Source organism: Augochlora pura, chromosome 10 (assembly GCF_028453695.1).
Source record: "Augochlora pura isolate Apur16 chromosome 10, APUR_v2.2.1, whole genome shotgun sequence".
Classification (NCBI taxonomy): domain Eukaryota; kingdom Metazoa; phylum Arthropoda; class Insecta; order Hymenoptera; family Halictidae; genus Augochlora; species Augochlora pura.
Genome location: NC_135781.1, coordinates 11,369,326 through 11,383,573, shown reverse-complemented (window position 1 = coordinate 11,383,573; position 14,248 = coordinate 11,369,326). Strand labels below are relative to the sequence as shown.

General features: G+C 35.8%; 2 protein-coding genes across 3 annotated transcripts; one reads left to right on the top strand and one right to left on the bottom strand.

The window, feature by feature from the left end:
- The first annotated feature begins 14 nt into the window (after positions 1–14).
- Positions 15–1,904, top strand: LOC144476295 (small ribosomal subunit protein mS37). Of its 2 annotated transcripts, none has more exons than XM_078193022.1 (3): positions 15–1,096; positions 1,260–1,392; positions 1,455–1,904. In XM_078193022.1, exons 2-3 carry the CDS (start codon positions 1,263–1,265, stop codon positions 1,685–1,687), a joined length of 363 nt encoding a protein of 120 aa, XP_078049148.1. In that variant the 5' UTR covers positions 15–1,096; positions 1,260–1,262; the 3' UTR covers positions 1,688–1,904. The 2 variants fall into 2 exon arrangements, with proteins under 2 accessions (XP_078049148.1, XP_078049149.1); XM_078193023.1 differs by having other exon boundaries at positions 1,246–1,392.
- Positions 1,905–1,912: 8 nt separating this feature from the next.
- Positions 1,913–3,490, bottom strand: LOC144476296 (uncharacterized). The gene is made up of 7 exons (XM_078193024.1): positions 3,391–3,490; positions 3,128–3,314; positions 2,925–3,053; positions 2,679–2,864; positions 2,335–2,602; positions 2,069–2,258; positions 1,913–1,996 (listed from the first exon to the last, which is right to left on the bottom strand). The coding sequence occupies exons 1-7, from the start codon at positions 3,488–3,490 to the stop codon at positions 1,938–1,940; spliced, it is 1,119 nt and encodes a 372-aa protein (XP_078049150.1). The 3' UTR covers positions 1,913–1,937.
- Positions 3,491–14,248: the final 10,758 nt, after the last annotated feature.

The following is a 14,248-nucleotide window of genomic DNA, read 5'->3' as shown; positions in this document are numbered from 1 at the left end:
TCATACGCGTGACGCTGATCGACTGGCATTTTGAAAAGCTGAAGCTAAGTATAAAAGCCTATTCATCTCTTCGAGGTCTTTACGTCCCCTCCATTTTGATCAAAGGTTCCCTTCTTATTAGTACTTGTACTAACTTCACAAATAAAATCTATGGATCAGCAATGTACACAGATTTTTAAATTTGTATCAGATTTCTATTACATAGAAGTCTGTGTATATACAGTACAAATTATTCATTACCGTAAATAGTCGTAGTTTTTCGAAAATTCTTTCAAATTAAACATTTATAAACATATGCAGTAAACTCTCTATTCAAGAATCATATCAAAGAGCAACAAAGCTCTTGAATTGGGAGAACGCAGTGAAATGCTGTGCTCTAATTGGCTGACGGTTCACAGCTGATCAGTGCTGCCCTCATAGTCAAGGACAAAGAGAGAAAATAGCGAGCGAGCAAGACCGCACGATATCAACCCACATACGAAAAAGTTATATCGGCAACTATTGTAGATTGCCTCACTTCACTGTGCTTGCGATCCCACTCTTTTCACGCATCCATACTGTTGTATTTCATCTTTCAGAAAACTTACAACATTCTTTCATCTTTTGTATTAACATTCAGGGACAAACATATGCATTTGAAGTATATCTCAACTTGCATTGATCATCGTTCGCAAATTTGCTAGCAAATGTGGTTGAGAATCCTACGAGGAGAACAGTACAAGTCCGAATATCGTACCACATGTTTCAAATGGAGCGCCAGGCATACGGACGAGTAAAAAGAGTGAGATCGCAAACGCGGTAGAATGAACAAGCTGTATCGTTCATCGGTGTGACTTGTTTCACATGTAGTTGGGTCGATTTCAAACTCTCTGGCTCTCTTCCTCTTTTCCTTTGATTGCGAGAACACCACTGCCTCATCAACCAATCAGAGTAAATAAAATTTCTGTATGGACCCTCACTAACGGAACGAGCTACGGCCTAGAAATGTGTAGGAATAAGACCTATTATATATATTTAGGAATGATATGAATTGATGGTCACACCATTTATTGTTGACAATTTTTTAACGTAAATACTGGAAATATTTCATAGCCTGGTACGTAAAGTAGTAGAAAAAAACAATGCTTTGTTTATATTAGTCCATATATTTTAGGATGTATATTGTAATATAATATTATATGTATTTTATCTTCAATTTACTTTTATGCTCCTTAACCTCAAATCGAGTTTACTAATATTCCACAGTACTTTTTCTGTAGAAAATGAGATTGACTGCATGCTTGGCTAAAAGGAATCCAAGGGCTCCACAAAATGAGAAAAAAGTGCCATTCAAAGAATTGACTCCTCTTTCATTGAAAGATTCCATTAAGGGACGATCAAGTGCAGCGAAAGGTAACCTATACTCGTCAATGTATATTTTTGAAGTATAGTTTAGCATTGTTTAAATATTACAGGAAACAACTGTTTATATGAAATGTCGTTACTGTTTGCTTGTATGCAGGCAAGTCATTTTGATAATAATTCATGTAAGGAACAGTTCAATAATTTCAGTTCATGCATAAAAGAATATGAAGCAAATATGAAGTACCAAAAGCATCTGCAACAGGTAGGAATTCCTACACCTGACACTACGAGCTTTACGGGGTCACAGCTTACGTATCTTTTGAAGAAATTCCCAACAAAATAACTGATCATAAATATTGTGTTATAGAAACAACTATATTTATTAGTAGAGTTTATTAGTTTTACTTCGACTGTCCAGTTCACCAATATAAAAAATCTGTATTGTCCAAATATATTACATATGTGGTGTATGTCATAGTTGCTATGTGCTAAATTTAAGGCTATCTATATATAGTATGAGTTTTTGTACAAATCAATAAAATTGAAATCTGTCACTGTAATTATGTAACGATACCTTGTAAAGAATGTTCCATTCAACTCTGTTTACTTGTTTGAGATTGCATACGCTTTATAGCCAATCGAGTTGAGTAACCTGAACATACAAATACTGTTAATTTGAATTTCTTTCTTGCATCATAAACTGATTACAATTAGGTATACATACGGATTGAATGATTTGTGTTAGAAATTGATGTAATCTCTTGGATAGTACTCAACTGATGTTCGATACGTTTTAAAGCTTTATAGTTTTCTACTTGTTCATCCTTATAATGGTAGTATGTGCAAAATAATATAACTGCACACAGAGTAAGAGCCATTTTTCTGTACATCCATGTTGTGCTCACCAAATTCTCCTAAATTAAACAATTACAGTTTTATTTATTCTTAAAGCAAAAATTAGTAACATACCTAAAACAAATTTTATATTACCTTGCTATCTTCATCAGAAAACATAGTTTTACCATAATACTGAACCAGCATACGTTCTACTATTACATTCATGCTTAATATTGTGAAGAGTGTTATTCTAGCATCCACTGTCCTCCTAGAGGAACTAAACAATGCACATAGAATACAGCTAATTGTATAATACATGATGGACTGAAACCATGAAACTTCACCAATAATCCAATTTTGAAAAGTACGTAAGTAAGAGAATATTTCAAATAATAGTTCTTTTTGATCTTTTGCTGTTTCTCTGTAATTAATAATAATTTCAAATTTGTGAAAACATTTATACCTGGTTATCTATACACTACATTGTATAAACTCACTTAAAATCTTTCACCATATTGTTAACACTTTCTGAGGATGATTTTAATACTGAACCAAGCTCTTTTCCATGGTCTAAAAGCTCATTTTGCATTTTTAAGCTATCTTTTTGACTTTCAAGCATAGCCCCTTGCATTTCTGAAGCTTCTAGTAATTGATCTTTCATGCGTGTGGAAACTTGAAATAATCTAGTTACATTGAATACAAATTATTTGAAAATATAACTTTATTACTTCTATAAAACTTACTGTTTAATGGTGCTATCGGTCTCAGCTTGCCAAGCTTCGTAGTTTAAATAAAAGCACATATGAGTAGTATGTATATAAAATTCATTATATGCATTAAATGCTCTGTCTGACATATCATTGATGCAATTCCTGTAAAATAAATTGTAACAAATATATTTCAGCATAATAATTATTAAAATATGATATTAGTTACAAATATTTACCGCCTCTTTGCTTCTGAATCACTGAGATCACAATTATAAGTTGTATGACCAGAATCTTCCAAAAAGCAATTCATCAGTTTCAAAGCAAGAATAGAGTGTTGCTCATCGTTTAAATTATTACAGTCGTGTTTCATTGATGTAAGAGCATCATGCCAACATATTCCATGTTGTGAAACTGAAGTTTTTTCTGGAAAAATTTTAAATATATAAGCACCCAGGTGGAAATGATATCCATAGCGAATATTAAAATATTTGATACGTACTTTGTATTATATGATATTGTTTTTCTCCTACTTGTTTCAATACTTCACGTCCATCAAATGCAAGCGAATAAACCACTGGCAAAAATATTAAACGGATCATTACATATAATTTCAAAGTGACTGTATGCAAACAGACTTCTGTTCGCTTCACACACAATTTTGAAACCAACTTTTTAGGTTTGGTAACTCAAATTCTATAGATTAGGTATTCTTTACTTTGGAACGTTCAAATTTAAATTTGTACTTTACACACGAAAAACAAATGTAGCTGACGCGTGCGCCAATTTATCAGCATGGAACAAGAATTATTTAAGGCGCATTCTCAATCACGCTCATCAAAATTTTATAGTTTTATGAACACGAATATTCATCACACGTTATTGTATAAAAATGAACTAACGTTTAGTTACTAATTAAATCCGGAGCTAATTATTCGATTAGAAAAGTTTTCCAAAACATAAACAAAATCTTTTCGCTTACTATATACTACGCAGTCGCATCGAACTAATTTCGAATCACACGCTATCCGGCGGGCTATTTAAAAATGTTTTTCAAACGTGAACGAATATCGTTAAATTATTTATTCTTTGCAAAATTGAATTACAACGATAAGAGTATATCAATGTTACTAATACTATCTGGTTGGATTATTTAACTATACAAATGTTTCTCTAAAAGAAAGCAACGGTTGATATTTTATGAAAACGTTACATATCACGATGCAGATAAATATTAATTTGCGAATTAATTACTGATTTAGTTGTCAATATATATTTTCCTATATAACCTTATCTTATCCGAAAATATACAAAAGAAAATTTGTGAATATTAAATGGAAATTTATAGTGACTCTGAAACCGGAAGTCCTTCGGTCTAAAACAATCTTCAAAAAACAACAGAGACTCGATCGAAGAATTTTAACGGGCAGTTTATAGAAGCTGTTTATTTGATCAGGAACGATGATTCTCCCGAAATGAACAACACGGGCCGGTGTTTTGTACGCGTCTTCCAAGGGGGTTGTAAAAAGGCAACGTTGGAAAGTCACTGGCAATCGGCCAGCCACTTCTGCCATTGAATTTGGACGAAGCGAAAATAAGTGGTCGGCACAGAGGCAGGAACAGTGACACAGGTTCGATCTCCTCGTTCCCGTCTTAAAGACCGGTTTATCCTCCGACGAACATCGAAACAGTTCACGGGATCATTGTTCGAACCAGCTCTCCAGCGACGTGCTCGCGCCGAGAAAAAGTCAGCGGCGTTAACACGGGTTCCCGATGATCCGGCGGTTTCTCGATGACAACTCTATTGATAGTCTGCTAGATTGCACACTGATAATCAATACCTTACGGTCAGATTATCTTTTTCTACATTAGTATGTAAACTGTTTACTGGCTAAATCAGTAAACATTATTTTTAGAAGTTTTAACAATTTTATTGTCGAATTTTTTTAACGTTTCGTAACTAAAATCAGTTCTTTAAATATTGAGCTTAACGCTACGAAACAATACATTATTTCGTCGATTACCTCCTTGGTTAAGCAGAAATTATAATAACAATAATTATTCTAAAAATATACTGTCTTATGCGTTTTACTTAGATCTGAGAGTGTAATAATACATCTTATATATTCATTTGATTTTATATTTTAAAGACAATGTTAAAGAACATTGTACTATTTTATTATTTTACATTACTTTATATAATCTGTGGATTTATGTATAAAATAAACATTTCATAAGTCGTTGGCAAGATATACATAGTTATCAGAATAGATATAATAACTAACAAATTTATTTTAGCTGTTTTATCATTTTATATTTTAGCTATTTATTCAAGATTTGCAGTTTAAGGAATGATTTATTGTTGAAAGCTGTAGTAAACAGAGAAATATTTTATATATATATAAAACTTTCTGCTAATAAACGTATCCTTTTACACTATTTTAGATGTATCTTTTTCAGTTCTTAAATTCGCTAATATATCAGTAAGTACCAATCAGGCACTCGTACCAATTGACCTCTAATGATGATGCTATTATTAGTTAAGATAATATGGAAAATTTAGAATTCTCTTTCGCATCTTCCTCGAAGATGGTCTCAGCACTGAATCATTTGCTGCCATAATCCTCAGCAGCTTCACGTCATCGATACTCCTTTTTTCTCATTAAGAGGCCCCCTGGAGATCCTTATTGAAGGATCACTTGACCTAAATACCCTTAGCGCTCGGTGGTAGTAGCATCGACACTTTTATCTTCTTATCCTTGAGACACTTGGTTTTATAGACCTTAGTAGCCCTGTAGCAACAATGTTTCTTTCTTTTCATTATTGTCGTGTTAGGGGTTGTGTGAAAATAATACTTTCGTTCCTTGGCATTCCTTTGTAATCAATAATACTCACGAAACTGCCAAGAAATCATTTTACTCCAATGCATATTTATAATTTGTGCTTTTGAAAAATTTTCTCGATTTTGCATTGTAGCGGTATAGGTATATATTTCTATAAATTCGTTTAATAAGGATAGCGTATAAAAAATTTTGAAAACCATTTAATCCTAATGCTCGTTACAAAACTATTCACCAAAAAATTAAATTAACTTAAACTTTATTGAGGGATCAAGTTTAACTGTTGTTTAATTTATTATATTTAATATCTCCTTAAAGGTTGATACATCCTGTACCGATTGAGCTAAACCCCTAATCTTCGGAGAATAACGTAAACAAATTATTTTGGTAACGATGGGGTTAGAGATTTGCAGCATTATGGAAGCAGATAGAAGCACCGTCTTGCCAGAAGATAGCGGAGACCTTTGAGCCAGTCACGCGGATCAAATGTCTATTACACGTTACGGGATTCGGAAACAACATCCTCGGATACCGAGCACTATTTACGTGGGGTATACAATATCGGAACGAGGGGGTGATCAATCGATCACCGGCACACTGGCGATTTGCCGAAGTGCACGGGAGCGAATCATCCACGCCTAGGCAGCTTGACGTCAGCCTCGTAAACTGCCGCTCATCGCGCCGTCGGGATTAAAAATAAATGCGACCCGGAAAACCAGTGAATGCCGGATAATTGCAATCCGATCTATTCCAGAGTTTCCCGTTCTCACTCGAGGCCGCGATGGGTCGATCAGGACTCCCAGCATTGTCGCACGCCCCGGTCCACAAAATTGAAACGCTCTGCCATCCCCGACCGGCTCCGAAACTCATCATCCTGACTAACAATACTATTTTCGAACAAACTTCCGACGCGTCACTGGTCCGGCATCGAAACCACTGAATTTCAGCCGTTGCACTCTTTATTGATCAATCCCTACTACTTACTTTGCTCGCAGATTGACGGAGACAGTGCGTCCTCCAAGCAAATTCTGTTCGTCTTTAGGGTACTTTTTAATTTACTTTTACATAAATGTTTCTTAAAAATTCAATTTAACCCCTTGCCGTACTTTGACGAGTCCGACTCGTGATGGAAGTTACTAGTAATAAATAATTAAATATTCATGTTATTCTGTTCTTTAAACTTGGAATAAAATTCTAGTCCCTTGTTACTAATATTTAAGCATACAAGTAAATTGAGGCATGAAATGACCATTAATGTGCTGTCTCTTCTAAGAAATTGTGCCAATTGAAAAATTTTTAATCGCAGTGACTGTGAAGAAAATGGTACGTCAAGGGGTTAATCGTATTTGTGTTCACTAATTTTCTTTCACATTTTTGTAAATTTCTAAATAACCAGAGCTTAAGAAGATATTGGTTCTTAAGGTAAGGTTCATTTTATGCTGGTTCGTGTACAATCTATATCTTATCTGTTAATGAACTTTTACCACATTCTACAACCCCTATCTTTGCTGGTTCAGATCATATTGTGATTACCACAAGTTGAAGTAAACCTGGAGCCAGATTAAATGGTCAGCTACTTACACTAGGTATATTAAAAAAATGGATAAAGAAAAATTTATGTATAAGACTGTTGAAAGCATTTTTTTCCTCTTTTTTACATTTAGGAGGGATGAAGATGATCAGGTGGTATTTAAAACAGTGGGAGAATTTATAAAATTTAAATTTTACAATTAATATTATTAACCTTAAATTATTTCTCCAGAGATAAAGAAAACTAATATTTATTGGGTGCCTAAATTTGCTTGAACGATTCAATATTGACAATAGAAGTGAATTTTCATTTAAAAAAATGGAAAGATATTCATATTGAATAGCTTATTAATAGAAATCTTTATCGCGACCCAGACTCGTTCGGTACGGCAAAGGGTTGAAGAAATATTGTGTTTTCCGTTTTGTTTCTAATTGTTGCAACCGATTGAAAAGGTTTTTATTGTGCATCGGTATCCGCGATCCAGCGTCGTCGGCGGGATGAAAACACAGGCGATAAGTTGTGACACAGTTAGGTGGGCATGAGAATCGATGTCGCGCCATTTCGGGTGTCAATGATTAACGACTCGTTTACTAACGACTGCGTCGGTCGGTGTGGCGCGAAGAGTAACCGGAGACGGACGCCGTTACCATGATTAATTAACCCTCGAATCTCGAGCGGCGAAGAATCGGATCGCCGGCAACTCGATAGCGCGTTGGGTCATTAAATTACAACGGGTGCTCATCGATGACGAAGGTCGAAATGATGAATCAACTATCGAGGCTCGCTATCGGCGGCTTTCAATACGGTATCGCGCTCGAGCATAAATTCTCTGCGAGATGGTCGTGTGCTGCACACCGGGTCGGAAATTGAACACCTAACCGAGATACAGAGCTTACAGTCTGCTCTAATGAGATATGCAAATCGCTCTGATCAAGACGGACAACCACGCAATAATTAAAACCGTTTTGGTACCAGCGAACAGTTTTTTCTTGGCACCGTGAGATAATAATTGAATGTCTAACGAGTTTTCGGGTTGATAGATGCTGCAACGTTTAGTTATGTGATACCGGAGATGAAGATATAGTCGTTTTTTTTATTAGGTAACGCAAAAAGTTTGAGCACGACATTCGTTTGTAATATGATATCGTAAATGAAATATGATTTGTTTGGTTAATGTGTAAAACAAAAGTGGACAAGGTGTTAGCTTAGGTTTAATGCATGAGGGCTGTAGTGTACAGATTGAAAGAATTTGTTCACCTGTATGAAATGCGATATGCCTGGAATATAGAATGTCACTGGAATAACCTACTTTAAACAAAATGACAATAACTGTGATAGTATTCATGATCATGATAATGATAATAATAATAATAATAATAATAATAATGCATAACGCATATCCTTGTATTTTTTTCAACATTATTGACAATTGTTTGAATTAAAGATTTCCTTACTGAAATTATTCTATTAAACGTTTTGTTAATAAAATTGTTCGGGTTATGTAGTACCACAGCACAATTATTGCATCGTATTTTTATACCGCACTATTGCCGAGTTAACTATTTAGAACCTCGTAGCACGATCAATATTTCTGGCGGCGCGCACCACCAAAAGGTGAGATAATAAAGCTAACCAATTAATGGGATAATGAATACAGTTATTTTCGCGATCCAATAATGCGTGGCTGCGCCGAGCGACGCGTGATCGTTATCGTAATACAATAATTATCCAATAGTTCGGATTCGATAGGGGTTGTAGCAGCGAGCTGGATGGCAAGCTATCCGTCTTGGCAGCGTAGACAGCGAAGGAACCGGAAGTAGGTGGAAACCAAGGGACGAACATTGAGGAATTGCGGATGATGTTCGTGTCCGTGGATCCTTCGTTGATTTACACCTCCATCAATCCACCGGAGGACGTTCTGAACGCATAATCCTTGGACAAACATGCTTATCGTTTGTCTCCGTGACAAGGACAATTGTGTTTTCATTATCCCGTTGCCTTCGCAGCCACTGCAATCAGACCTTTTTTAAAAAGTAACCGTGGCGGAGGGATAACGATCTCTCGCGCACCTAACAACGATCAACGAACGGAAATCCCCGCATACGACGTGCGTCGACGATTTAATGTTTTTTGGCAAGAAGCCTGCGTTTCGCCAGATGTCACAGTACATCCGACACGACGGCGCTTCTTCTTTTTTTATGCGTTCAAGAGCACTTCATAAAACTCCTCCAATTCATTCCCGTCGATCCCCTTTCACCAGAAATAAACGAGACGATAAATTCGCGGCGAGGTGCACGGAAAGAAAGTGCTTTTTGTCTTCAGCCGCTTGCAAGACTCGGGAACACACTTACGCGAGTTGCCCCTCTTTTTCTCTATAGAGAACTTAATTAGCAATTGTTTCCTAGAGTTTAATCAAGAAACCACCTGGTATCATCTATTTGTCAGAAGCAATTATAGTACATTTGTATAGTACAAAATACTTTCTTAAAATGTTCTCTTGATGGAAATATTTTTCTTTTCTCACGTGTGTAGTTATACGTATATGGAAATAGCATTGTGAAATAAGTATTTCATTAAAATATAGGAAAATAATATTTCACAGAATAGTATTTAAAATAATGATATTACAATTCTCGATAACATAAAACATTTATTTTCTGTGTAAATAACTAAAATCCTTATAGGAGAGTAATTTATATAAGTTACTATTTTACGTAATTTGCTTTAAACAGAACACACTTTTCAAACAGGCATCAGCTAATTATTTTCTATATTTGAATCCGAGTGTAAGTAGTAAATAATATGTTCTGATGATTTAAATATTTAACGAAATGTCTGTATTAAATTCTATCAAATTTTCCCCGGCCATGGTTACGATAAAATTTACTACCATATGTGTTCGCGCCATTTATTTGGAACACTTGAGAATATAACAATTTGTTTTATTCGTATTACGTAATCGAGACATGAATATCATGCAAACCAGCAAAGTAATAACGCAGAGTTTAGTTACTTATCGAAAATCTTCGCAGCAGATTTTATTGCTATAAAGCTTTGTGTTAAATATTTTTCTCCAGACAGACCCCAGAAAGAAAACAAGGCATTGATCGACCACCATTGGACATTGCACCGCATCCGAGCAGCGTTTATTTCGTTTCTGAATCGAGAGGGAGCAGTTCACTCTAAAAAAAAAAGAACCCGGATTCACATTTCCGTGTTACAAATACTTTAGCACGTTGAAACGATGGAGAGGAAGAAGTTGCGATTCTGCGGCGCCGGGGCACTTCCGGTTGCCGGATACGAACCTCCTGGAAAAGCCGGTGTCGGAAAGTTCGAATGGAAGGCACAGATCGTTATTATAACTTCGTCTATTCCACCGAAACGATTGCTTCGCGCGCTCCTTTGTGTTGTTTCACCAAGCTTCTCGCGATTGCTTTGTTTCGGGAGGAAAAAGATCACCGAGACTTCGGTCGAAATGAAAGTCTGCCGTGAGTTTGATGAATACGGTGTGCTCGAGCCGCGTTTAATATTTGCGTTGTGCACAGAACTGCTACAAAAGAATCATACCTTTCTGTTTTAATGAGATTAGCGATTCTTTAACACGATTTTTAATGCAGTTCGTAGACCGTTCCTCGCAACAGTCCGTTCAACGAAGAGAACAATGGTAAACGTTAATTATAATCGATATTGTGAGACAAAAACAATGGGAGGATATCGTTATAGCTTTTTATGTCTTTGCGCATTGATCACAAATTATTTTCTACAAAGGAAATAGAAATCGTTTATCCTGAATGTTTTCAAAGTGGTACTTGTATTATTTAATTATTAATGTAGCATACAAACTTCGAATCTTTATGCAAATGTAAAATTTTGTGTGCATAGAAGAAATCGAGAGAAACTTTGATTACTCTATTAATGATTTTGTCAAATGCCAAATAGGTTAAGAAATTTTATTATACTATTTTAAGACTAACAAGTTCTGCACAGTGAAAATTCCTGCCTTTAGACATCGTATGATCTTTAATGTATTTTTTGTGTTAGAAAATGTACGTATATCCGTTTTATCGTTTGAAACTGTCGAGCGTAATTTGGTGAATCGTTATCTTCTGTGTAATTGAATCCAAGCACTGTCCAAGTGTTAAACACTTTTTTTACGATATTCTGCGAACAGAGAACATGCGCTTAAAATCCGTAATCTGATAGCACAACGAGTACGAACAGTGGCGAAGTTATTCAGTATAGTTAATTAACTACTATACTACTGACTATAGTATAAACCGAAATCTGCATTACTGATCAGTTAATAATTCTAATTACGAAAGCTTATTTCAGTTACGGATGAAATAAATAAACTCTGTAAATGCGCGAGACACTGATCTCGTTAAAACGGCCGACTGACATTTTCATTTGTTATTCAACCGAATGAATAAATTACACGCCTGCGAACAATAATTTAACGAGCTCCGGTCGAATTTTAATTAGCCGGCGCGACGGATCAGGATGCTGGAAAATTACGAAAAACTCGGGCAACTTTTGCTTTTTCAAATTGTTCCCCCGTGTCCCGTGTGTCAATTCCTTTTTTATATTGTATGTATATCTATATGTATACACACAAATTGAGTTACACAATCAAATACAGACACTCATGAGTATATGTATGTATACGTGTATAATCTGAGGAATTGTGATACAATTTATGCGTGTGAATGGGATGATAGGATAAAACATCGTGACGCGTGAAAGACAATTATTCTCTCCCCTTCTCTCCCACGAATCCGCGGGTGCGCAATACGCGCACACGCATCTCTGGTACAACGGTGTAAATTGAACAAAGACGACTCGCGAGAATTTACGATCAGCAGGTTGCGGACGCCTTGCACTCAAAAGACTCACGGAAAGATGAACCACAGTTGGAAAGAAGCATAGCACTGTTGCGCGCGCGCGCGTGTGTGGGGGCTAGTCGATTTCTTAATCGCATACATGACTATACACGCACCTTTAATTACTTCTATCCTCGAACTTAAACAGTAACAACCTGACTATGAAGTGAGAGTACTTTCCTCTTATTGCACTCCTTACGGAGCATGGATCCTTCGGCGATAAAGCGTTTAGGTTTCTCCCTCGACCCAGGCTTCCGGAAGTTCACCCACGGAGAAGGAAACGAACTGCAAGTCCGAAAATTTAATTTTTTTTTTTCGCAGACAGAAGAAAGCTACAACTTCCACCCTCGCGCTGGATTGTGAGAAACGATTCTCTCCACACGCGCAGTTCCTTTCAAGCGAATTTTTCAGCCTTTAGTTCTTGAGTCCGTCGAAACGTCTGTACGAGTATGTTTCGATATTGTTCCCTTCGGAAATAGCGTTGAGACTGATACCGTATCGATACCTACCGATACCAATTGACAAATTTCGATAAAATACTGAACTGTATCAAAGGCGAAAGGTATGAAACAGATCGGTACATCTTCGATACTTAATTTAAAGTATCGATACACAATTGATATTCCTACAAAAATACTATTTATAAAAGTATCAAATTATATAGAGCAAAAGTATTAATTCACGCACAATACACAAGAAAATAGGAATTGGTAATATCTGATTTATAAATACTTTTACTTTATGAAAAAAATCTCGTGTGTGCTCTTCTTAGTCTTTACTTTTTTATTATTAAATAATGTTATATTACATACGCGTAAATATATCTATATATAATGTATACGTGTATGTATGTATATCATCTTCACATTCCTCTTTAACATAAAACATTATTAAGAAATATTATTATATCTACGGCGTTGTCTTTTAAACGATCTCTTTGTTGTGTAATCAATTCTCCGGCCTTTGAAAAAACTCGTTCGGCTAGATGGAAGTTGCCGTTGTATATACGTAAATGTTTTCTGTCACACGATTATTCGCGCAGTATCGAACGACTGTCGATACTTCCGGAAAGTATCAAAGGAATTTCGTTTCAATACATAATTTTCAATTTTAATAAGTTCCGGTATCAAGACTAAGTTCTTAAAATTTCAATACCTACTATAAAATACTTAAAAAGAAATTGACTCAGTCCCATCAATAATATAAATATCGATATCATCACTGCTTGAAAGAGACAAACGGAGATGCGGCGAACACGCGCCGAAACTCGTCGACCATCGTTGATCGAAGGAAACCGAAAGGAGGAATGAAAGAAGAGCAGCTGACGATCGACTCTCTTGTATTGTCCTCCCTTTCTCTTTAACCTCGACACGTTATCGGCTCGATAATCGCCGTCCCTTATTTATTTAAGACTTGAATCGATCGCTAATAGACTGCAGATGCTATGCGACAAAAATGCGTACAATACCGAAAAGATTTTGCTGTTGAGAATTTATTGATATTTTAGTTATCGAACATCGTAGTTTTAGATCATACCTGTATATCTCCAATGTAAATGAATTTCTAATTATCCAAAAAATAGAACAGCTATTGTAATTTTCTTATTTATCGGCAAGAATGTACACAAAATTTTCTAGTACGGATTTTCTAAAACGGAATCTGTTCAAAAATTTCGATCGGAGAAGCAAAAGAGAGAAAGAGAGAAAGAGAGAGAGGGAGAAGGATCGATTGAACGGAATGGCGAGATCGAAAGAGGGGAAGGTCACGGAACGAGGCGGTCGTGTTCAACGAACTTGGAGCCACGCCGATCTGTTCAATAAATCTTCGTCCCTGGAGATTAATTACGAACTCTTTAATTACCGTACGAACGCTTGAGAGTCACATACATATCATGGGAACCTATATACAATCCGCTGCAAAATTCTATCCACGAGCATCGGAATTTGCGTTGGCCAAGTAGATTGACTGATAAACTTTGCGACTACTTGCAGTCTTAAGTAGCTACGAAAGTATCGAAGCTGCTTTAAGTCTTTCTTTTTAATAAAAGGAAATGATTTTTCTGAATTTTTCACCGAAAAAAGTAATTTACGATATTGGAATAAACTTTTT

What these genes read in the sequence shown, in the direction of transcription:
- LOC144476295 (XM_078193022.1), top strand. Translation starts at nt 1,263, where the DNA reads ATGAGATTGACTGCATGCTTGGCTAAAAGGAATCCAAGGGCTCCACAA. An exon ending in ACGATCAAGTGCAGCGAAAG is followed by an intron (nt 1,393 to 1,454) that starts GTAACCTATACT and finishes TAAATATTACAG; the next exon opens with GAAACAACTGTTTATATGAA.
- LOC144476296 (XM_078193024.1), bottom strand. Translation starts at nt 3,490, where the DNA reads ATGATCCGTTTAATATTTTTGCCAGTGGTTTATTCGCTTGCATTTGAT. An exon ending in ACCGATAGCACCATTAAACA is followed by an intron (nt 2,865 to 2,924) that starts GTAAGTTTTATA and finishes CAATGTAACTAG; the next exon opens with ATTATTTCAAGTTTCCACAC. An exon ending in TAACACAAATCATTCAATCC is followed by an intron (nt 1,997 to 2,068) that starts GTATGTATACCT and finishes TTGTATGTTCAG; the next exon opens with GTTACTCAACTCGATTGGCT.